The sequence below is a fragment of the Syngnathus leptorhynchus genome, chromosome 11, assembly GCF_054491065.1.
Source record: "Syngnathus leptorhynchus isolate UIUO chromosome 11, UIUO_Slep, whole genome shotgun sequence".
Lineage (NCBI taxonomy): Eukaryota > Metazoa > Chordata > Actinopteri > Syngnathiformes > Syngnathidae > Syngnathus > Syngnathus leptorhynchus.
In genome coordinates, this window is record NC_141205.1 from 11,026,537 (window position 1) to 11,048,999 (window position 22,463).

Below are 22,463 nucleotides of genomic sequence, written 5' to 3' on the forward strand. Positions count from 1 at the left end.
CTGACTTTGGTCAAATAAGAACGTTACAACTTGTTTGGTTTTCCTTTACCTTCTGCTGTAGCTCCTCAGTGGGAGACTCCGTTTCCCTTATAACGACGGCTTTTGTCACGAGCATGTCGGGGTGCTGCTGCTTGGCCTCTTGTATTGCCATGGCGAGGGCCTACAGGGGCACAAGGGTCAGATGACGATGGCAAGTACCTTGGCATCACCCTCGCTCACCTGATGTTGATCGACGTCATCATCTCCTGTGATGATAATCCTTTTCTCGATTCTGGTCTCTGAGTAGCCTCCTTTGACCGTCTGCAGCATACAGTTATTAGATGGTTGTATTTTATTTGCATTGTGTTTTTACTTGGTCTTTAGAGATTACCTTGGTAACTTGTGTCGTGGTTGCAGTGGTGACACTTTCCGCAGTGATGCTCAGTGGCGATAAAATGGACTCATTAGCTTTCGTGCTGGCTTTTTCCTGAAGAAGGAAGTGGGTAATTCTCAGAGTTACAGTAATTTTCTCATGTTTTTCTTATCAAATGCTTACCGGTGATCCATTTTCTTTAAGGCTAACAAAAGGATCTTGGGTAAAGGAGAGTCTCTACAGGAAGGACATAAATCGTCTTCAGACACATGAATACAGACAATTTCAGACAGTTCGGTCATAATTGTTGGCAGGGAAAAATACGGCACGGGAATATTTGTAGACGGGGTGGAGGTGAGAGGTTAAATGCTCTCTTAGACATGCTGACTGCAAAAAGTCAGGAGTTGCTGAGGAATACGAAGCTTTGACATCTTGCCTCCCTCTACTGGTACAACTACGTTAATACAATACATGTATGACTTTCACTTGTGACGTCATTCTTAATGCTCATAAGTACTTGAAGAGCTGAGTTGGACATTTTCAAAAGTTTGATTCAACATCACTTGAATATTTTATCCTGTTCAATGTCACATTTTTCATTCTGTAGCAATAATGTTCATCAGCAATTATTTACCTCTGATGAGACAGTTGTGATAGTCCCTTGAACTTCTGATCCATTTGCGTGAGACTCTGTCTTGGAGGCCCTCTTTAGCTTCTGGGCCATCGTCACAGCACTGGGCTCTCTTCTTGCCACAGGGGGCTATAAAATAAAATCAACAAATTAATCAAATTATTCTTTGTGTTAACTTCAGCTACTCTAGATGGTCATTTAATGCGGGCTGTAACGTAGCAGAAAGGGAACCGAAGGAATGACATGAACAAAAAAAATGAACAGAATTAAAAATCATGACAAAATCATACTCGTAACAATGGATCACTGAAAATAACCGGGAGGAACCATGAACAGAAAACACCAACAAAGAAGGGCAGCCGAGTGGGATGAGTCCACGAGGTGATGCTGGTGAAGATGGAACACAGTCATCTGTCTACCTCATGATACATTGTCTCTTCAGGAAGTTTCTCCTCTATGGGAGATTTGTCCATTTGGCCCATTAGACGCGCTGAGTAGAATCGCGATGTTTCCTCAAAGTCCTCTCGTCCCACCTCGGGCTGTCTCTCCTTCTCTCCCCAAGAGGAGAGGCCTTTAGCGCTGTCCTCCATGCAGGAGTGGAGGTCCGTTATGACAGTGAAGTCGACCTCAGCCTCAAGGCTGGATGTGGAGCTGACTGTCATACTGGAGCACTTGCGCTCAATGCCTAGATGGACTTCCCTCATGCAGGCCACAGTGTCCTGCTCCTGCTCCTCCTCCAGGACTACAATGGTCTGCGGCCTCTTGTCACTGAGCTCCTTCTGGAGGGGTACAGATAGAGAGGCGCCACTCCAAGATTACAAACTGCAACTGCAGACTGATGATGGCGATGGCATGTGATGAGATTGAACGCATGCTTGACTTCACATTGATGAGAAACTGTGGGATGGGGCAACGTTGCCCCAAAATGTTCAAAAAATACAAATCTGCTTACTTTCTGAAAATACTGTTTGAAAGTCAGACAACGCAAAAAAAAAAGGTATAAAAGGAGAACCTATTAGGTTAAGCATAAAAAGTTAGATATTAAAAGTGAACTTCTTATTTTGAATTAACACAGCCAATTGAAGCTAGACAGTCAGTGAAAAGGAATACATTCAAGCAATTTTAGCCTTACAAAAAAAAACTGACGCAGTTATTTGAAAATCATGTAAAGTGGAGAAGTAGAGATGAGAACGCATGCGAATGAGTTTAAATCCAAATGAATAACCTTGGCATCAATAAATGGATCATCGTAAACAAAAGGAGCTGAGACGGGCTCCTGCGGGTAGAAGCAGAAGAAATAGTACATTAGGACAAGGTGAAGTGGTAAGAAGAAAAATCACATTTTCCTCAGATAGAGTAGTTTTCTAGGGGGTGAACGGCCTATAAAAAAGACTGACTCAGATAGAAATGTCCTTGACATTTGCACATGGTTATGGCAGCAAGAAGGTGCGTGAGCTTGAGAAACATCCCAATCGAACTCCAAGCAAATTCACCTCTCCAGGAAAAATAGATTTTCCTTCTTGAACAAATAAGAGAGGCAAAAGTTGGAAATGACCCATGGAGACAACCCCTACTCAGGAACGGCTTTGTTATTTGGGCTGATTCACGGCTAGTTTTGCACATTTGCAGGGCCTGCGTCACTCTGGTAGCATGGGGACAATTTATTCCATCCATCCAAATTATGGCCAGCAGGTTAGCTGTGTCTCCCACCAGGCCAATACCAGCCATTCCCCCCCATGAGACGTGGAGGTGGCCGATTCACAGGCAGGGCCGGCCACTATCTTTTCCTTTGTGCAGGAAGGCACAGCGGGAGTGAATAACACACACACACGGCAGTCAACATCCTACCGTATGAATTATTTGGTGGTGAGTCAGTCAGTGACAGTCTGGGGAGGCATAACATTGGAGGGCGGCACAGACTTTGACATCCAAGATAAACGACCTAACTAAAGATAAGTACCAGGACAACATCTTCAGACTCATCAGACCCAATTGCGTCAGAACGTTATTTGTCCCAGCGGACCACTATGCTGGTCCTGGACCACGTGGCTGACAACAGTTGAGGAATTCATTGATGCTATTTGAGTCGCCTGCCTGTTGATTTAGGTGTTGCCTTTTTTCCAAACAAACATCTCAAGTATATTCCAGAGAAATATTATCTTGTACTGTACGTATATACCACAGGTGTCAAATTCAAGACCCAGGGGCCCGAGCCGGCTCTCCAAATAATTGTATGTGGCCCAAGAAAGGCAAATGATGAGTGTGGCTAAAATACAACAGCAGCAAATTGTCTTTTCACAACACTAAGGAGATGCATGGCTTTACTCAAACTATTAAAGAATACATCCATACATACTTGAAATAATAAAGGACAATAAAGCCATGCAAAATGTGTAACGAGCACAGCACGAGAAGTGGAAAAAATGAGAAAAGACTAAATTCTGTAGAGCAGCAAAATGACTGAGCCATTAGAGCAGCATGTTGACAAGCGCATACCGTTTATTTTCCCAAACCTGATTTGGTAGATGCTTGCCTGCGAGCTTGTTTGCACACAGAGGGAGCCAATGCAACACACTCCCGTGCCTGCTTAATTCGATATATAATAAGAGTTGGACCCAGAAGAAAAAGGTGGGAAATGATGAAAGCTGTCAGGTGTATTCACTTCATTTTCTTTTCATTACAATGCCAAATGCTTGCAGGCTCCTAACGAGCGTTACAGTGGAATGAAAGCACCAAATGCCAATGGCACTTGTGCGTCTGACGCCTCACTGCCTGCTGGAATCGCACCGACAGAGGAACCGCGGTGCTATCATCTTTTTTATCCAGGTTAGGTTTCAGAGAATGACACATTAATAGTTCTCTGAAGAATCATTCATATTTTAGATTATTTCGATCCCTTTTCCTTCAGTGAACAGTGCCAAAACACTGAAATTATCTTTAATTTGCAAAAAATGCTCTTGCCAAATATCAATTGTGTTTAACTGCTCTAGGCAAATGTATTATTCAAAGCGAGAGATAAAACATGCAAATATTATGCAACATGCAAAATAATGAAGTTGAATAAAATGAATACATAAATAATTGCTAGTGATGGCCAAATGAAGTTTCAAGATGCTTCATGAACCAGTTGTATTTTTTTACTCCTCTAGATGGCACTGTTGTTTTGAAGAAAGGCAGTTAAGAAATGGCAAGACAGTCTGTTTTTAGCCCGATGTCAGAGAGTGCCAGCTAGAGGAGACAAAAAATACAACAACGGGTTCATGAAGCATCTGGAAGCTTCATTTTCTCATCACTACTTATTGCGACTTGGGAATGAGGTTCCACTGTAGTTTCTTTGAGTTGAAGACTGAGGGGAAACATGAATAAAAACATAATTCCAATGATTTCCCATTGCATTTGCCACAATTCACAGGTGAGCACTGCAGCTTTGCCAGGCGAGCTGCAGTAAATGACGCCGTGATCTAATAGGAGGGAAATGCGGAACTAGAATTTAAAGTGGATCACCTCTACCGCTCTTCACGTGGAGAGAAGATAGATGAGTGTCTACTGCACTGAAAGCCAGTGATAATGCAAAAAAACAAAATGGCGTGCATGTTTGAAGAAGCTCATGCGATGCTTCACGTCCACGGACTGAAAAGCAGATGCCAAGCAGAGTTACCGAGTGTCTCTTCTTGACTGCTTCCTGGCTCGTCTCTCTGACGACATTCCTGCTGTTGCGCAGTATTAGTCCCGATTCCCGCGCCTTCTTGCTTTTTACTGGTGGGGCTGGAGGAATCATCTTGGGAAGAGGTGTGTTCTTTGACGCAAACGTTTGACTTTCAGAGGACCCTCGACACGGGTGATAATTGTCACCGGGATGCTCTTGTTTGGTGATTTTCTCCAAATTGGCTTCAAAAGCTGGATGGAGGCTGGAGACATCCGTCCAATTGAAATCGGAGGATCCCTCCGGCGAGCCGACCGACCAGCGGTATTCTCTTCTCAGGACACGCGATTGCTCATCCTGTTCCGCCCTGTCATCCTTACATGCGATGCTCTTTGATCGCTCGGGTTTGAGAGGAACAATGCGGGTGGTTTCGGACTGATGGCTCCCTGACAATCGGTGCAGTGACGTCCTCTGACGTCTGTCTCCCATGAGACTTTCAATCTCCTCTCCTCCAGAATTGCTTATCTTCCTCTCGTGTGTCTTGACCTGTCGCAGTTTGACCTCTGCTAGCTCTTTATTGTCAATAAAGCCCTTTCCTCTTATTTTCATTGGGCACTCTCCTTTTCCACTTGCTAAAGAACTTTCCTGGTCTATCTTTCCAGGTCCATTTATTTCTGACGGTCCGTCCTGGTTCGAGCTTCCTCTAACAGGTTCTGCCTCTTGTGGGGGCGCGTCTTTGCTTTCTTTCTCCTCTGGTATGACCTCCGGTTCTTCTTGATCACATTGGCTTCCGTTTTCAGACTTTTTATCCAGATCGGTACCCAAGTCTAAGCCGTCGTTTTCAGTTTCAGAAGAATCACTAGCTCCTTCCTCGTGGACGAGCTCTGGAGGCATTGCCAGGTTTAAGCTCTGGGGTCGCTTGTTTTTTCTCTGTACGTGTTCCTTTGTCTGACGGAACCCCGGGGCCAAATCGTCCCTTGCGTCAGCGCTTGAGGTGTCAGATTGTTTGCTTAGAGATTTGTCTCGACACGAGTCTGCATTTGCCGATAATTGAATATGAAAACGACCTTTGTTAATGGGTCGCTGCTCAGAGCATCCAGCTGCCTCTCTGGATGATTGCGTTGAAGGAAATTCCTCAATATGGCTTTTCATTTCTTTTCTGTCCAACTCTGTTACGTCGATATGCATCATCCTGGCAACGTTTATGTCTTTTTCCTGCTTGTTTGTGTCCCAAGAGGGATCAGATGTGGGAGACTTGTTAGTTTCTTTGACTTTCCAGTCATGGTCTTGAAGATAACTTTCTTGATGTTCAATCAATACCCAATCCTCAGAGCCCTACGTTGGTATAGATTAAACAACGTTAGACACGCAAAATAGGACTACAAATACGACAATCTCCATGACGGATGGAAGATGGGGTCAACGTGTGGATGTGGGTTGATGAGATTTTACTTCTATGATGGAGTTGATTTCATAAATGCTATGAAGGCTAGCAGATCATCACAAAGAAAATTTGAGAACCTCAGGTGAAGTGGTGATATTCTTCTGGATGAATCCCTCCACAGATTGGCTGTTAATGGGCTCTTTTCCCGCCACACGGCCCCCCGACTGGCCGGCGAGAGGAAGGTTGAAGGGAAGAAAGAACAGCCGTTAGTGCTCAGACTGAGTAAAAAGATGCAGGGAACTTGGCTCATGAAAGAAAAACATTATGAGAGCATTGAGTGCTAATTTACAACTTTGATGTGCGACCTTTTCTTTGACATCCTCCAAAACAACAATCATTTGCAATGCTAATGGACAACTACTCAATACAAATACCTCAGACGTGCAAATTCCACTGAACCTGTCTGACTCGGTCAAAAGGGACATTCCCTGACTCTCTAAAGAACAAAATAGAAAATATTTTCTGCTCCAAACGTTTTTGGGGATGTTACTTCCTTTGTGAAGGAGAGAAAAGTAATGACAACTATGAGGGCAAAGGAAAATATTATTTTAAGGCGTGAAAGTGGAGAGGAACCTAAAGAAAACAATGTAAGGCAAAATGTTGATGGAATCATCGATTTGGAAAATATTTGACTGTGACGGACACAACACAGCCCAACTTGCAACTCCGCATCGACAAGAATCATTTACCGATGACATCACGAACACTTAGGAGCTCAGTGTCTCGCTCAAGGTCACATACAAGTACTATCAAGATCAACTGAGCTTAGCCCAGATGGAATGTTAAATAAGATCACAAAGGCGCCAATGTTTTGTCGTTCCATTAAAGTCTTATGGACAAAAGAGTTCAACTCTTGATTAATTAACTGTGAAAAGTTTGAAAAAGGCTCAGTGCCTTAAGTCCATATCCGAGCATATCGTGGCACAGAAGACAAATCAGTGAATATAAGCTTGAATTATTCAAAGACAATGAGAGAGGTTGAAAGATCGTTTTTCATGGAACAAAATAATATAGGCTGCGTGATGGTGACTGGAATATGAATTCACTTTGAAATACAGCAAATTTGACAGAATCTGCCAAATATAATGATATCATCCACATGATGTTAAAAAAATGTACTCCAAGGTTTCAACTCACGGCCTTTTTCTCTGGTGTGCCTGGTGGCGATGATGACGACAGACGCTTCTCACGGCTCATTAGTTTGCTGTTGGGTTCCTTCAGGGCTCGTTTCAGCTCGTTGATGCTGGCCTGGTGCTTCAGCAACACATCATGCGACTTATCCAGAAACTGGAAGGAGGGCAACGTGTGAAAAGAGAAAGGCAAAAGAAGAAGATGGCCGTCATCATCATCATCGAGAGACTGTTCTCAGAGGAATTATGTACAACGTCAGACAAAATCTAATGTAGAATATATTATTTGTAAGATTACACTTGTATCATACAAAGGCCTTTTGTACAGTGAAGCCAAAAGAAATCAGGCTATTGATGCCACCGTGTGCATTTGGAGCCATATGGAAATCCCACGACAGAACACTTCAAAGATTTATTTGGTTGTGTAATTTCACGCTTGATGGATCGCCAGGCAATCCAAACTTAATGAAGTTGGCCAATTGCCATATGTTGAATTACTTGTGAGATATTTGGAATTACATTTGATGCATGATTATTTAATCTGCAACGGCCTTACGTTTTGATAGCAAGCTTCAAAGAAAAAGTAGCCCGCCAATAATATCGAGCACAAACGAGAGAGTCTCCATGTTGGTGAGGGAGATGCCAAACCCAGCATTTTAAGCTAGTGACAGATCGTGGAGGTGGATGCATGCAGAACTGAACGACACAAGGTTGAAGACGACGCGAGGCAGAAGGAGAGCAGCACAAAGACATGGTTTGCAAAACAGGCAAACGTGGAAGACGTGAACCTGAACATCCTGTTTGTGCTGGGGAGGTGGCCTCCTGCTCCAACTGACACGGCTGATTTGGGAGGAGGACAATGTACGAGTAAAATAGTGATAGTGGATAGAAGGCACGAGAGACAGAACGAAAAGCTCAATTAAGCCACTTGTCACATGTTTTCATATCAAATGCATCCCAGTTACTAAACTGCTCAAATGAGAGTGAATTTAAAACTTGGCCATTTCAAAAACATTCATGTTAAATTAATTCAAGACTTCAATTTGACATACTAAGTGGTTGTTTGTCAACATGTGGCCTGTGATTGGCTGGTGACCAGCAACAACCCTAATGAGGACAAGTGGTATAGAAAATGTGTCCTTAAAAAAGAAGAGATTGAGACAGGTGAGGTACAAATAAAGGCCAATTTGTTACAAAAGGTCTTTGATGGGTTACGAGCAGGCAGAGAGAGATGAAATCAGCGGGTGATATACCTCCTGTTTACCGTCAACTGCTGAACCAGTCTGCTCCTTTTGGTCAGCAAGTGGAAAACAAGAAAAGTCATTAGAGGAAGAGAAAAACTGTAAAGTGGGTTACGAGCTGTGCAGTCATGAAAGAAGCAAAAGGAAAGGAAAGCGTTTGATCCAGCGAGGCCAATTTTGACCAAACCTCAAGTGGTGCCTGTTAATGTGACGATAAAAGGTACCGCAGCCCACCATAATTTCTTTCTTCTTGCTCGGCGAGACATTTCCATCCTGGTCGTCGTCTCTTTCCGTCTCCTGGCCCTCCTCTTGCTCCAGATCGTCCTCGTCTTGTTCCCAACTGGGCTCCAATTCGGTTTCCTGCTCATCCACGGAGGGACTGCGGAGGTGACGCTGCTCGCTGATGCTGTGATGGAGGAGGCCATCGTGATTCTCGCACATGGCTGACATGGGACGGGAGAACTCTGCCGGTAACGAGAGCTGAATTAGTTTGACAAACTAACAAACCTGATGGGATGATGGTCTTACCGCCGTCTAAACTTCTGGAGAGCAAGTGCCTCTTGCTCGTGGAGCGCTCAAAGTGAGGAGCGGGTCGGTCGATGAGCGCGCTGGCCTGTCTGGTCTGAGCTTGCGTTCTTCCGCTGTATCGAAACTTTGAGCCCATCACTAAGAAGCCCTTGGGAGGAGGCTCAGGAGAAACCAACCTAGAAAGCAGAAACTTTTATCAGATATTTTTTTAGCACTTTCAAACAGCTTGACAAAGGCAGGGAAGTGTTTTTTCCAGAGAGGCGTTCACAGGCCACAAATCATTTGAATATAATTATTGAATATTATTTTAATGTCCCCTGTGGTTCAAAGCATTCATTGAACAGCAAGTATACGATTTTTAATATAACACCTTTTAATTTGGCTGCTTGGCTTTAATCTCCTCATCGTTCTGTACAAATAAAATGATTTGTTTGCCTCGCTGGTTGGCTTAACCCAAAAGCAAATAGTTTCTTACCGGAAGAAGGTGTGATGCTCAATGCAGACTTTCCACAGCCGTTTGGCAGCTCTGTGGTTTGGTAGCTTGAAGCCAATCGTGCTTTCAAACTGCTCATACTGGAGGAAAGAACAAAAAGTACAAGGTGAGTGGCACTTGAGTAGTACTTGAGGTTCTTATTTATTTCATTTTTGTTTGAAGACATTTTGCTCGATTTGACTGATTTTCATTGTCATGGTTGCTTCGACGTTCAACCAACCACTGACACGACTTCTAATTGGTTACAGGTTACCTCACAAAAATAAATGTATGAATAGCATTGGATGTTTAGAAATCGGGAGGGAGGTTTTCACGGCTGCAGCTGCAGCAACTCGCTTGAAGGGACTCTTTATTTGGCCCAATCACAGGCTCACTGTGTGGCTGTCACTTGACCGAGTGAGCCTGCTGCACACAACCTAAGATTTCAGGATGGAAGATAAGCTGTGGCACTTTCTTACATCCTGGGAAGGTCAGCATGTAAACTGGGCAAAGGAACAAATTAAATATTACAGTATTGGAAATTAATTATGCATTTTGCTCCATTGAACGTGAGCTTTTAATTGATCTCTCTTTCCAAATGAAAGCAAGAAATTACTTATATGGGATTTAAAATCTCATCATCACGATCTGCATAACGTCGACTCTTTTCTATTATTTTCTATTTTCAAAGTACTAACTTATGACGCACACCTCGCCAGGTCTTATCTTGATATAAAAGTTGCTCCTCTTATAGGAGATCTTAAGGATCTTTGGCCAAGCAAAGCGGTTGATCCTCAGCCTGTCCCGGTACACCAGCAGGCCGTTGGCGCAGACACCCAACATGATGTCGATCCCTTCGGAATCCTGCAGGGCAAATGAGTCAGCAACTAGACAGAAATTTGTATCTGAAATAGTGTGTCTTAAACAATTCACGCAGCCAACCTTAGCATGGTGCAGATCCACGCCATACATGGATAATTTCTTAGCATTCTCCAAAAAGTTAATTTCAGCCTCCGCTGGAGTCATACCCCTGTGGGTAGAAAAGTCTGTAACCAACATCAAGAGGCATGTTCACAGTCTTCATTCATAAAGCTTGCACACTGAGAGCAGAGCTACATTTAATATTCACGCCAAAATCTTTGCCGATGTGTTTGCATTGGAAGATGCTGGCAAACAATGACACAAGGCTTGATTCATTCAAAAAATTAAATTATAGTGATGGTTCAATTATTTTATGAGAGTGTTTGGCCTAACCCAGAGAGGAAACCCATAAAAAGAAAAAAAAATCTGTGAAATGTATTACAGTTAGAGAGACTGAAGTGAGATTTACGCAAGAGTGTGTGGAGTTGTACTTGTAGTTTCGATGGAGCTCCATCACTCTCTCTTCCAGCTCGCGAGTCTGATTGGGAGCGAAACGGAACTCGCTGACATAGTCCAAGGCGTGCTCGTCATGATCGTAGTCGCCCAGCTCAGCTTGGACCATATAGGAACCCAGGAGGGCGTGGGTGACAAACGAGCACGGCAGCCGACCCGACAGCATGTCATCCCTCAGCTGCAGACACAGGTAGTATCTGTCAGATGAGAAAAAAGGGGCGGAGAGAAAGGCTTTGGCAGTCAAACAAGGCAGAGCAAAGGCAAGTGCCAACGCGTATTGACTGCAGTCAATCCTCCACTCTTAGTAACATTCCGGTTCTAATCTGTCAAAAGGAATAAGGGATTTGCTTCGCTTTGATGTGTGAGGAAATGTAGCATGAAAATTGTTATAGTCCACATTTAGGACATATTAGAAATGGCTTAACACACTACCTGGTAATATCCTCAGTGAGCTGGGAGGGGTCTGGAGGGTAGAACTTGACAGCAAAGGCAAAGTGCCAGGGACTGTCTGCAGAGAAATCAAGAGCTGAAAAATTGCTACAGAAAAAAATCTCATCATTAACAACAGAGTTTTTTTTTTATTTAGCGCTTGAATTAGATGTTAATTAAATGATACAGAATCTATTCTGAATGGTGAGTGTACATAGGACAGATGAGATCATGATGTTTAATTTTGCATCCATTTGTTCATGAAATTATGATATATGTATCAACCTGACTTGCTGGATGATGATGTTTAATTTTGCATCCATTTGTTCATAAAATTAGGAAATATGGATCATCCTGACTTGCTGGATCAAATACTCACTGCGCATCTGTTTCTTGATCTCCTTTGAGGGGTCCAACCAGTTCTGGAAGACAGAAGGTGGGATTCATACAGGGTGGAGAGGAAATATGGTAATTGCAAACACTGGTGACATTTTTCACTTTAATTGCTACTGGGTATCCCCAAGGAAAGCCTCCCCATATGTTTAATTCAAATCCTCCGCTGCTGATTTGTTAAATGTGCAGAGAGATGATTTCATGAAAGCATCTGTTTCTCAATTGTGTTGCAAAATGAGAGGTTTTTTTTACCCTGCTGCTCTTATCATGCTTGATAATATGGCAATCTAAATTGTCAGCAGTGGCGCAATGTATTATGTGGCCGCTAGAAGAGCTCATCGAGGCCTATTGACCAAAAGTAACCCCACCGCACATTGATTCTGCTAATGAAAATTCAGTGGAGCATATTCTCGATGAAATACAAGACATCCGTCAAAAGTTCCATTTGATGTTTTCCCTCTTATTTATTTATTTATTTATTTATTTATTTATTTATTTATAGATGTATGCGTGCATGCCTGTGTGTGTGTGTGTTTGTTTGTTTTTTTAATTAAAAAAAGAAAATGAACCCAGTATGTAACAAGTCACAACAAGTGAGCTGTCAAGATGTCTTTGTGTGGTGATGATAGTGATGTAGGAAGTATTCCACATCGAAGCAGGACTCTGTCTTGCCGTCTTTTACGCTATCAAAAGGAAGACTCATCCTCTGCGGCCTGTTGCGCAATCACATACCTGCCTTTGAAGAGGCCAATGTCTGTCAAAGGCACTAAGCTACGAATGAGTCAACGTGAACAGACAGCAAGGCTCCCCTCAGCACATTGCAGTGACAATTATGTAATTACCTGATAAGAAGACAGCGCTGTGCATGTTTATTTCGCCGTATTGAAATCAAAATCAACCACAGAGCTGTGTTTGAAATACCAAGATTTGTGGGAAGTAGAAATAATAAAGACTCGTTGAACAGACAGGCAAAATGGTTTCATCAGTCTACATTCACCCAACAAAAACACATTTGGACTACTTTGCTTCCAATGAATATTTGTTTTGCAAAATTAGAAAATATGCATCTTGCAAATATTTGGTGAAGCATTTTTGTCTCTACACCAGCTGCACACACTTTCTGAAATCGCACAGATTGGGACGACGCATTTACATTCATCATTCATCTCTAAATGATGGCCAGTGCACACTGGCGAGAGTTAACTCGACCAACAAGTGAGAGGAATACTGATTGCCTTGTTGATTATGCATTCAAATCACCCACGATGATATTGTGGCAAGTAATGCTCTGACCTTTTGGGTGTCTGTGTCTGCAAAGGTTAGGCCAAAATAGTCCTTCTCCAGCAAGTTGAGGTGCTCACACACCATGTCTACCAGCGCCTGTCCTTTCGAGTGTTTCTGCAATGACAAATGCACAGGGAGCTTTCAAATGTCAGCACAAACGGAGCAGATCTCCTTCAATATGTTAGCGTGGCCGCCACCTCGTCCAATGAGCATATTTGTCTGAATGGCTAATATGACACGATCAAGGAAAGCTCCATCATCTGCTTTTTTGTCTCAGTGGGTACATTAGGGCTTTGGACTAGACCGGTCGCCAGCTAATCATCGTAGTAGACACATCTCCATACTTCCATCTATACCAAAGGACAAATTAGTGTTTTAAATCAAGAAAAAATGGATAATTTCTTTCGACATATCTGATGAACCCTCCAAATCGCGCTAAAGTGCCATAGCACAGTGGTTGGGAATCGCTACAATCGAGAAATCATTCAATCAATGAAGTGCATGAGGGAGTCATGGTGTTGCCAAGGAAACAGATGTCATGTAAATGTGAGGTAGTCATTCTTAACATTTCTCTCCGAGCACTTGGAATAGTGATCCATCAATCACACATGAAAGGTTAAAGGATACAAAGCAAATTCTGTTATTTGTATGTATCTGCTAGTTCATGGAAAGTAAATTGTCGAACATATTTGCTGAAGGAAAGGACTTCAACTCAAAAGTAGTAGGCTTTACAATGGGCCCAGGCCCGTTTCTCCGAAATGTTTTCGATGGGGTTAAGGTTAGGGATGTGAGCAGGGCACTCGTGTTCTTCTATTCCAACCTCATCGAGATGGCATTGTTGGTTTAAATAAAAGGCTTTAAGGCTTCAATATGCTTAAAGCCCTATGTTGAACACAGAGTGCCATTGAGAGGAAAAAACACACAACTGATTCCTGAAGCAAATTTGAAGCTTCATCTTCCCATTACTGCATTATAGTAGTTAATGTATGCATGTGCATCGTAACTCCTCTCACGTTACACAATTCAGCCAAGCAAATTTATTTGTATTCTTAGCAGCTTCGCGGGTGGAGCCAGTGGGGGAGTGCGAGGCATATAGGGCCTGAATTACATTAAGACGTGTACTAAGCTGACCACTTCCTAGTAAATAGCGGGCTCTAAATTGCAAGTGCACACACTCTAACAGATCTAAGTCTCCATGTGTCTTTGTGAGAACTAAAATATTGAGAGCACTCAAGACCTGAATGCATTCATAAGGCAAACCATTGTTGCTGTGCTGACAATACCCAAAGGTATTTCTGAGTTTTTCACTGCGCTGAAGAAAAAAAATGATGAATGTGTCGCATTCCTGATGCTATTTACTCAAAAGCTAAAGTTACACTTTCATGCACATCAGAAGGCTCGTGATAATACTGGGACTCGTTCATTTAATCCATTTTACTTATCAGTGCAAATCGTCTTGCCACTGTAATCTGTATGCCATGACCTTGCTTGTGTTTCCGACAATACCGTCGCTGCCTCAACTATCCAAAGGATGTGACTTCAATGGACCACGACATACTGCATAAATAACAAATGACGATTCACTTGGATTTATTTTGGGTGTGTTCACAGAACGGCTTGTTGCGCATGGCTTCATATTGGCTTCCCAGCAGGTGATAAGTGTTGAACAACAGATGCATGTGTGGAAACACTTTACAATCTGCAAAAATGAGGTGTTTCTGTGTGTGTTAAGGCAAGATGTGAAACCGACTCACAGATTGGGAGCTCTTCACTTATCGCTTTCTTTTCCCCCTCGCCCTATGTTGTGTTATAAAACAATAAATTGCCCATAGAGATCAATAAACAGAAGATAAAATAAAGTAAATTCCAGTGTTGAGGCTCATTATTAAATGTGTCAAATGTGTAAAGGCATACCTCAATTTCTCCTTTGTAATCTGACATATCCAGCAGTGCTACTTTAAACGATGTTGTTTTTTGCCTTTTGGAGCCTTTCTGTGGCGACTTGAGGTTTTCGTTTGGGGATCTTTTCTCTGATGTGTCATCGTTTTCTTTCTGTTCATCCAGGAGCTTGGAATTCTGCTCCTTTAGTGCCATAAAAGTGAAGAGAAGATAACATTAGTCTCAAAACGCTATTATATGTAATGTTACATTCAGGGTTGCTATATTGTGGTGTAGAGTAAAATAAATATTGAGGAAAAAAAACATGGTGGTATAATGTTGATGACATTTACACTTAAAGAATCCTTGTTGAGTAAAAAATGGAAATACAGAAGATCTCCAATACAAAAAAATAAAGCTATTTTAGTATCCACCCCATTGCGACGTGTCAAAGGTGAGGAGTATTTTTTTTCCACATGAAAGGTCATTGCACCTGTTTTGCCGTCTTGCCATCCAATATTGGCTCCTGCATGTTTGCCTCCTGCTGTCTGGGAGGACTCCCGGCTTGTCTTGGACACTCAGCGCACACCTCTGTCTGAGAAAGAACAAATAGATAAACCTTTAAAAAATGATACAAAACAATGATAACTAATTGTTGCCCAATCAATATTGGTAGCCATTTTTTTTGTTTGCAAGAATGATGTTTTGTTTCAAAACACATTTCTGCACAAAAAAGAATTCTGCTGTTATTTGATTGCCTAACCCAATTGTATGTGGAGTAGTAACCATGAGTTCTTGTAGGCGTGAATTTTACAGCACAAGACACAAAAATAAAGTTGTACTGTGCAACAACCCCCACACTGGCTTTGACACTGTGGGTGTGCAATATTTTGCTGGTGAACACAAGTGAAGTAAAAAAGCTGTCGGAGGGTTTGAGACCAGACTTTTAATTCTCATGGGAAGAAAAACCAAGAAATCAAACACTTGTCAACAAGAAATTACTGATACTGATATTTGACACAAATTCTCACGCTTATTCAACCCAAATCAGCCATTCAATTGAGTTAGAGACCACTCAGCCAATCATGAAAAGTTTTAGGATAACACAAAATCAATAGCTACTGTAAAATTGAAGTCATAATAAAATTATGTCGAAAAGTATGTAATTCTAAAATGGCTTAAAATGTGAACAAAGGGTCAACAGCACTCATTATGGAGTCATTTTCTCTGGAAGTGTGATTAATTATTGAGTGAACAGAAATTGATGCTGTAAAACGAGGCAATAGAGTTGCTAATTTCCTTGAAACAGACTGATGGCTATCATCGACCCACAGAGTGAGCGTAAGAGCATTGCAGGAGAATGCAACATGTATAGTCGGTATCATTCGACAACAAGCATCATTTTGCTGATTGAAAAACTGCAACATGGCTAATAAAGTGTACATGTTCTGTGTAAACAAATAAATTATTATATATATTATACAGAATAAGATCTGGCTTTGCTGTTTAATTAAGGGCTGTGCATTAGTCTATGGAGGCAGATACAGTAGAGAAGGCATCATGGAGGGAGGATGCATGTATGCATGCTCGTGGAAGAGTACTGGCTCGGCTCAGAGGATTCGTTGCCATGGTAACGGCACAGTACAGACCTTTTTTTTTCTTCCTCACACCTGATCATTGCTCTCCTCTGTGGAGACAGACAAACTGAGGCGACAATCAGAGGGACTAAATATGAGGCGATGAGAACAATTGAATCCCAGGCAAAACGATTTTTAAGAAATCTGAAAAAAGATTGCGACCTAATGTGACGCAGAGACGCTTAAGAATCATTACTGTTCTTCATTTAACAATACTGGAGGGGCATCCAGCATCATAGCATGCACTATATGTAACCCTGTTATTAAGAGCAATTTGGCTCAAGACCATTCCTATCCAATTTCCAAACCTTGGTAATTATTTCAATTCCACAAATTTCTGCTCAGCGTTTTTCTTTGACAAAGATTCTCAAATGAATTCAAGTGCGGCCGAAGCGGAACCGCCGCTACTCTGATGAGCTCGTACCCCAGAGGAGAAGACATGCCGGGTCACTTCTTGCTTTGATCAGATCCTACTTCCTTTCTGTAATGGTGCTCGCTCCTTTGCGTTAATGGCGCAGATCGACAAGGTTTAAAGCAAGCATTTAAGATCACTGTAATGTGGAACAAGAGCTCATTTAACTGAGCTATTGATCAACATTATTGTAGCTAAGGCCTTTAATGGTATTTTGTGTGTGTGGGGGGGGGGGGGGGGGGGCAAAGTCGGATCCAAAAGTACACGTACAGGTTTGGATGACATTCTGTTCTGCCTTGTATAATAAAATCAGTCAAATGTATCAAGAAATGTAATTGAGTCATCATGGCAGTAAAAGCTGACAGCTCAGCAGCACTTGTCTCACTCGTATGACAAAGGACCGCCCCCTCAAAACAGGCCAATTTCACAAAAACAAAAAACAGTGTTGGTAACGTGATTATAATTCCAAATGCAAATATGAAATATGGAAATACATTCCCCGCGGAAAATGTTTAGTCGTGGCCCACAGGCCCTTCCGAGAGATGTTATACACTCCAGTGCACTTAACTGAGCAGTAAACTCTAAACGTCTCAAGCGGTTGTAAATAGCTTCGACACTCCCTAAAATGCGGCAATGCTTCTGACAGCTCTCCTGATCCATGGCACAATACTTTCAGTAAATCAATGGAAGTTTGTGATCGGGACAAGGACGTTCCATACATGCTAAAATCATCATCGGGGCACCACAGCAACTCATCCCAAAATCCGGTCCGGTTTATATTTCATACACAAACTCGAACAAAAACTCTGCTGTGCAAGAGAGCGCCAATGAATACAAATGTCAACAAGCTTCATGAATAATATTACGATTGTGGACATGCATAACTGCACTTTGAAATGGTTATGACCTTATTAGCTTTGAGTTCATTAGAACGAGTGGCAATACATCTTTTTTTGCTAATTTTGCCCCAAACTTCTCCCAAAAAATATCTTTGGACTGCATCCTTCTACGTGCAATATACAGTATTTATGCTTTGGTCAACATAACTGTGCATTTGTCACTTTGCAAGCTTGTTTACGTTGTATATATATCGTTTAACATCTATCATATTTTTTATACTTTATTTTTTCTAAATACTTTATTGTTTTATTTTGCACTGTTGGGCAGCTCCAATTTCGTTATACTACGTATAATGACAAATAAAAGGCATTCTCATTCTCCTGCTATGCCCACATCGTAGCAGTGCGACTTGTTACACACTCTGTTCTTAATCTTGATGGTGGTCCAAGAGAGACGTAGACACAGCATAATATGTTTGGCGATGCTCTGACGCTTTTGCATGCCAGTTCGTGTTGCTATATAAGGCTCCCGCACACGCGTGCAAAATTCCACACGGCTGTGACGGAGCGAGTACACAAACAGGCTTGCGCGCCTTGCATGTCGCCAGAGGGACTGGGCCACCAGCAAAAGATGATTTGCCCGAAATATCAAGTAGTAGCCTTCAGCATCACCCTGAGTCATCGCCATGGCCCAATTGGAGCTTGTTGCCGGGCGCCCGTGGGAGAGCGTGGCACACGGCCACACCAGATGGCACAGGAGGAAGACTTGTGTGCTAATCAATGTCTCTTTGTCAGGAGGTTTTGCTCTTCAGGTTCTCAAGGGACCTTTCACCTTTGCGTCCTCACCTCACCCCTCAAATAGACAAAGGCCAACCTGATTTCGATGGACGACACAAGGTGATATCGAATGCCGATGAAGAGTCTTGAAGGAGGTCTGAACTTATACTTCCTCTGCCTTTTACATTGTCAAGTAAGAAGCAGTTGAGGACACAGTTAATGCAAAAGACTGCACATCGCGGCTGGCCTTGGATTGCAGCAGGAGGAATCACAGTGGAAGCTTTCCTGTAATTACAAAATGTGAGGCTAAGACTAATTAGGATATCAGGATCTTAAATACTATATTCAGTGAACTCAGTATTCAGATTCAGGGGATGTTGAGAAAATGATGTGTGTGTTGAGTGCTTGCGTCTTGTAAAAATCAAAGCAAAATGGCTGATATGCTGTCGATTCACATGTACACAGAGCCCCAGAAATCATGCATGTTGCTTGATCATGGAAATTTAAAATTACATCATATCTTTATCCTCTTCGAGACATCAACATTTAGTTTCAATGAAACCATTCTGGTGAATCAAGCCCAGCACATTGACTGAGAAGAAATATTCTTGGACCCATAGTTGGTGTGGCGCTTTGGATGACCGCTGACAATGACACAACAACAATCACAATCATCATCAAGAGTGTAATCTGATTAAGTCAGTCACTAGCAAATATGCTCCTGCTGCAAAAGAACCAAGAGTGATAGCCAAAAGAATTACTGGTTTGTTTTGGGGAAACCTATCACGTGGCAAAGTGGTATTCTTAAGTAGAAATTATTAGAAACAACAAACCGATGATAGTCAGTGTGTTCATCTTTTGCTGCAGGGAGAGCTCAGTCGTGCTTCTGCTGCATTTCACGCTTGACTTAAATAGCATTTTTGGATGTTTCTCCAGTGTCGCTTCTGGCAAAACATTAAGTGTTGCAAAGGAAGGGCAACCACAAACGTATCAGTCATCGCATTAAGATGCACTCATGTTCTCGCAAGGACAATGTGAAATGACATCAGTAAAGCTTGTTTTCATAAACAGGTAACTTGGCATTACAGTCATATTAGACTTTGCACAATATTACCAAAGCGGTTGAGACAGTGGTTCTTAACCTTGTTGGAGGTACCGAACCCCAACAGTTTCATATGCGCATTCACCGAACTCCTCTTTAAAAAATAAAATGTGATTTTTTTTTTAAAGCCAAAGATGTTTTTACTTGTGCACAAAATAAGCCATGCATCACCTTGTTCAAAGAACAAAACCATGCATGAACTTACAACATATTACAAATGTACTTGCAAATCAGTGTGACTTCTGCTGTTGCTTTTGGGAGATGAGTTATGATATGGGTCATCACAAATTTACAAGATGAGTCATGTGTGTCCGAACCGTCACGGCGGAAGCTCTGCTGAACCCCTGAGACCGAACCCAGGTTAAGAACTACTGTGGTAGACAAACAGTTAGGTACTGGGAAGTTGCTCCAGAATTCAAACACATAAACAGAAACTCACAGGAAAACATAGCTTATTCACCATGGAAAGTATCACACAGACTTGGACTTGCACGACGATGTTACAAATTATACACAGGCACACACACAAACACACAATGTACGCAGTTAAGTGGGAGGACAGAAGTGACAGGGTAGTGGTTGGTGTGTGTGTGTGTCCATGTGTGTGTGTCCGTGTGTGTGTGTGTATGTACACACGTGCGTCCGCGCGTGGTGCACTCTTACTGCACTCGGTAAAATGGCTTTACATGTTTTCTTGCGTAATATGTAATTTGCAACAAGTCCATCCTGAAAAGAAGTGAAGAGCAGCGAGGCGGCCACCTTGCAGGCAAACACACTTCTGCTTTAGTTCGTGGAACTTTATTACGGATTCATCCAGTGGTGAATAAACTGAGGTCAAATGTGTGCTTCTTGGCTGCAAGCTGCAGTAGCTCTATCAATTTAGTTACAACCCGCTTGTGGCCTGAAGAAGAGCAAATTCATTTTATTAACTTTTCCACACTCAATATGTAAAGTGGATGTATTACCAGAGCAGAGGGTGCTTAATTTAAAAAAAAAAAAAATGTTGTCGTGTTCTCACTTCAGAATGCCTGCCATGCTTGCAGCAGGATTTCTCATTCTCATGAGAATTTCACAACCTTAGCTGACATGAAGCTTCACTAAGTATAAAATGTTTCATCCTTACCCAGCCATGTAATCTGAAGCACTAAAATGTGCAAAGATACTGCAATACAGTGACCGCATACAACCTGAATTGATTTACATCTGTGGGTAGATGCAATAGGCCTTCAAGTCAATAATGCTCTCCTACGGCTGTTTTAAAAAAAAAATCCCACTCGACTTGAGCTCATTAAAAACAAATCCACAAATCACTTTCGCAACGTACCTTGAGGTGAGTGCTAGGTGGAGGCTTTTTCGAAATCAGTCTTGTGAGCTATCGGTCGTCTTCCAGATTTTTGGGAATTGGTCGCGGGAAGCTTACATCAAATGCTCGATTTAAAATGACCTGTCACGAGCCACGGGTATAAATGCTATGTTCAATTAAAAACCCAACATCTTAAAAATAGAGGAACCTTGGAGTTGGCGGCACTCACAATTTGGGCAGCTGTGGGGGAAAAAAATGAACATAGCTGCTGTCTGAGTGCTGGAAGTGACTTTCTTCCATTTGCAGCCAGGACTTGAGCAAAGGAGGTCATTTGGCGACATGATTCCCCTTGATACTATCTTGAATTATGCGCGCCTCTACTTAGGTAACTTCCATGTCCTCATTGTGACAGCAACAATCCAATTGTGCTGTCTCAGCTCTTTTTATTCATCTGCTGCCGTGTAGAAAACACCAATAAAAGTACAACCAAGGACAGCAAGTAATTTGGTCGTTTCTCACGATGGAAGAAATTCAGGAGTCGTGAAGCAGCGGTGCAGAATGTGCAAAAGGGCACTGTGACCGGGATGAGGTCACACATCATTGATCAGCTTGGAACTTTTTTCATTGGCCATTCTGACCGACAGCCTGACAGATGAGCTGCTCATGGGAGAAATCTTAATGTGCACTCAGAACAAAGCTCTGCTCACATGATGTTCGGAGCTGCTGGTTTATTAGCAACAGCAAGAAAATATTTGTGAAAAATAATAATAATTCACTTGATTTGAGGGGCCGCTGATCTAACGCTTACTTGTTGCCTTTCGACGCAAATAAAACAAATATTTTGTGTACATGATATACATTGGATTATTTTCTGACAGGATTGGTTGACATTTTCAAACAAATATTAACGATGACAGCAAAGCCACCCAGAAAAACGGACATTGATCTTGGCTTCTGTTTGTGACATCTCTTGGCGCCTGTTTTGATGGGTAAACAGAAAAGATGGCTATTACGCTGTCACCCTCTTTAATCAATCAGTCGTGCTCATCACATCAATACAAGAATCACGGTTGGTGAAGGTTGAAGTAGGCCGAGGTGAAATAATTACAACAAAGTTTGACGTCAGAAGTCTAAAAACAGCGACGAATGCTGAAAGGCAAGAGAAGGTTGAGAATTTTAGTTGCTTTGACAACACCCTCTTTGAATTAATTATTTATAAAAGGCAGCATTACCACTCCTGATGGAAATGTCAGCTCTGCTTTGAAAATTAACATTTGAAAAAGTTATACTAACTGTTTGAAATTCAGTCACGCTTCAGCTACTTTGGTGCATTTAATAGTCAGTGGAGCCCGAAGCCAAAATAAATATTTCAAATTTGTGGTCGAAATTGGATAATAACTATTTTGTATTTGGGAGGAGAATACTTCCTTGTATGTGACACAGAAAGATGATTGAGCACACAAACAAGGGGCCACCGTTGCCATGGCTGTGATTATAAAAAAGGCGTCGCCAACGGCAGCGGGCGGCAGGTGGTTGTAAGCATGTGCGCCAGTATGTCGTCTCTGCTAAGCACACAAGAACGGATGACACGCTT

At 42.2% G+C, this 22,463-nt stretch overlaps 1 protein-coding gene across 2 annotated transcripts in view; it reads right to left on the reverse strand.

Annotated features, from left to right (window-relative positions):
• LOC147049517 (band 4.1-like protein 1) overlaps positions 1-22,463 on the reverse strand; it is a 29,482-nt gene that overhangs the window by 2,069 nt on the left and 4,950 nt on the right. The window contains exons 3-23 of one of the 2 annotated variants that reach the window (XM_085924532.1): positions 15,293-15,394; positions 14,836-15,003; positions 12,931-13,035; positions 11,624-11,666; positions 11,248-11,323; positions 10,794-11,012; positions 10,384-10,471; positions 10,153-10,305; positions 9,445-9,542; positions 8,970-9,145; positions 8,676-8,905; positions 7,208-7,357; positions 6,148-6,234; positions 4,642-5,961; positions 2,209-2,259; positions 1,403-1,762; positions 987-1,112; positions 536-589; positions 371-466; positions 220-300; positions 50-160 (exon numbers count right to left, since the gene is read on the reverse strand). In XM_085924532.1, coding sequence (XP_085780658.1) covers positions 50-160; positions 220-300; positions 371-466; positions 536-589; positions 987-1,112; positions 1,403-1,762; positions 2,209-2,259; positions 4,642-5,961; positions 6,148-6,234; positions 7,208-7,357; positions 8,676-8,905; positions 8,970-9,145; positions 9,445-9,542; positions 10,153-10,305; positions 10,384-10,471; positions 10,794-11,012; positions 11,248-11,323; positions 11,624-11,666; positions 12,931-13,035; positions 14,836-15,003; positions 15,293-15,331 — 3,831 coding nt within the window. In that variant the 5' untranslated portion in view covers positions 15,332-15,394. Of the gene's footprint in view, positions 1-49; positions 161-219; positions 301-370; positions 467-535; positions 590-986; positions 1,113-1,402; positions 1,763-2,208; positions 2,260-4,641; positions 5,962-6,147; positions 6,235-7,207; positions 7,358-8,675; positions 8,906-8,969; positions 9,146-9,444; positions 9,543-10,152; positions 10,306-10,383; positions 10,472-10,793; positions 11,013-11,247; positions 11,324-11,623; positions 11,667-12,930; positions 13,036-14,835; positions 15,004-15,292; positions 15,395-18,561; positions 18,640-22,463 lie in introns of those variants that run through there. The other variant, XM_085924531.1, reaches the window with a different exon arrangement.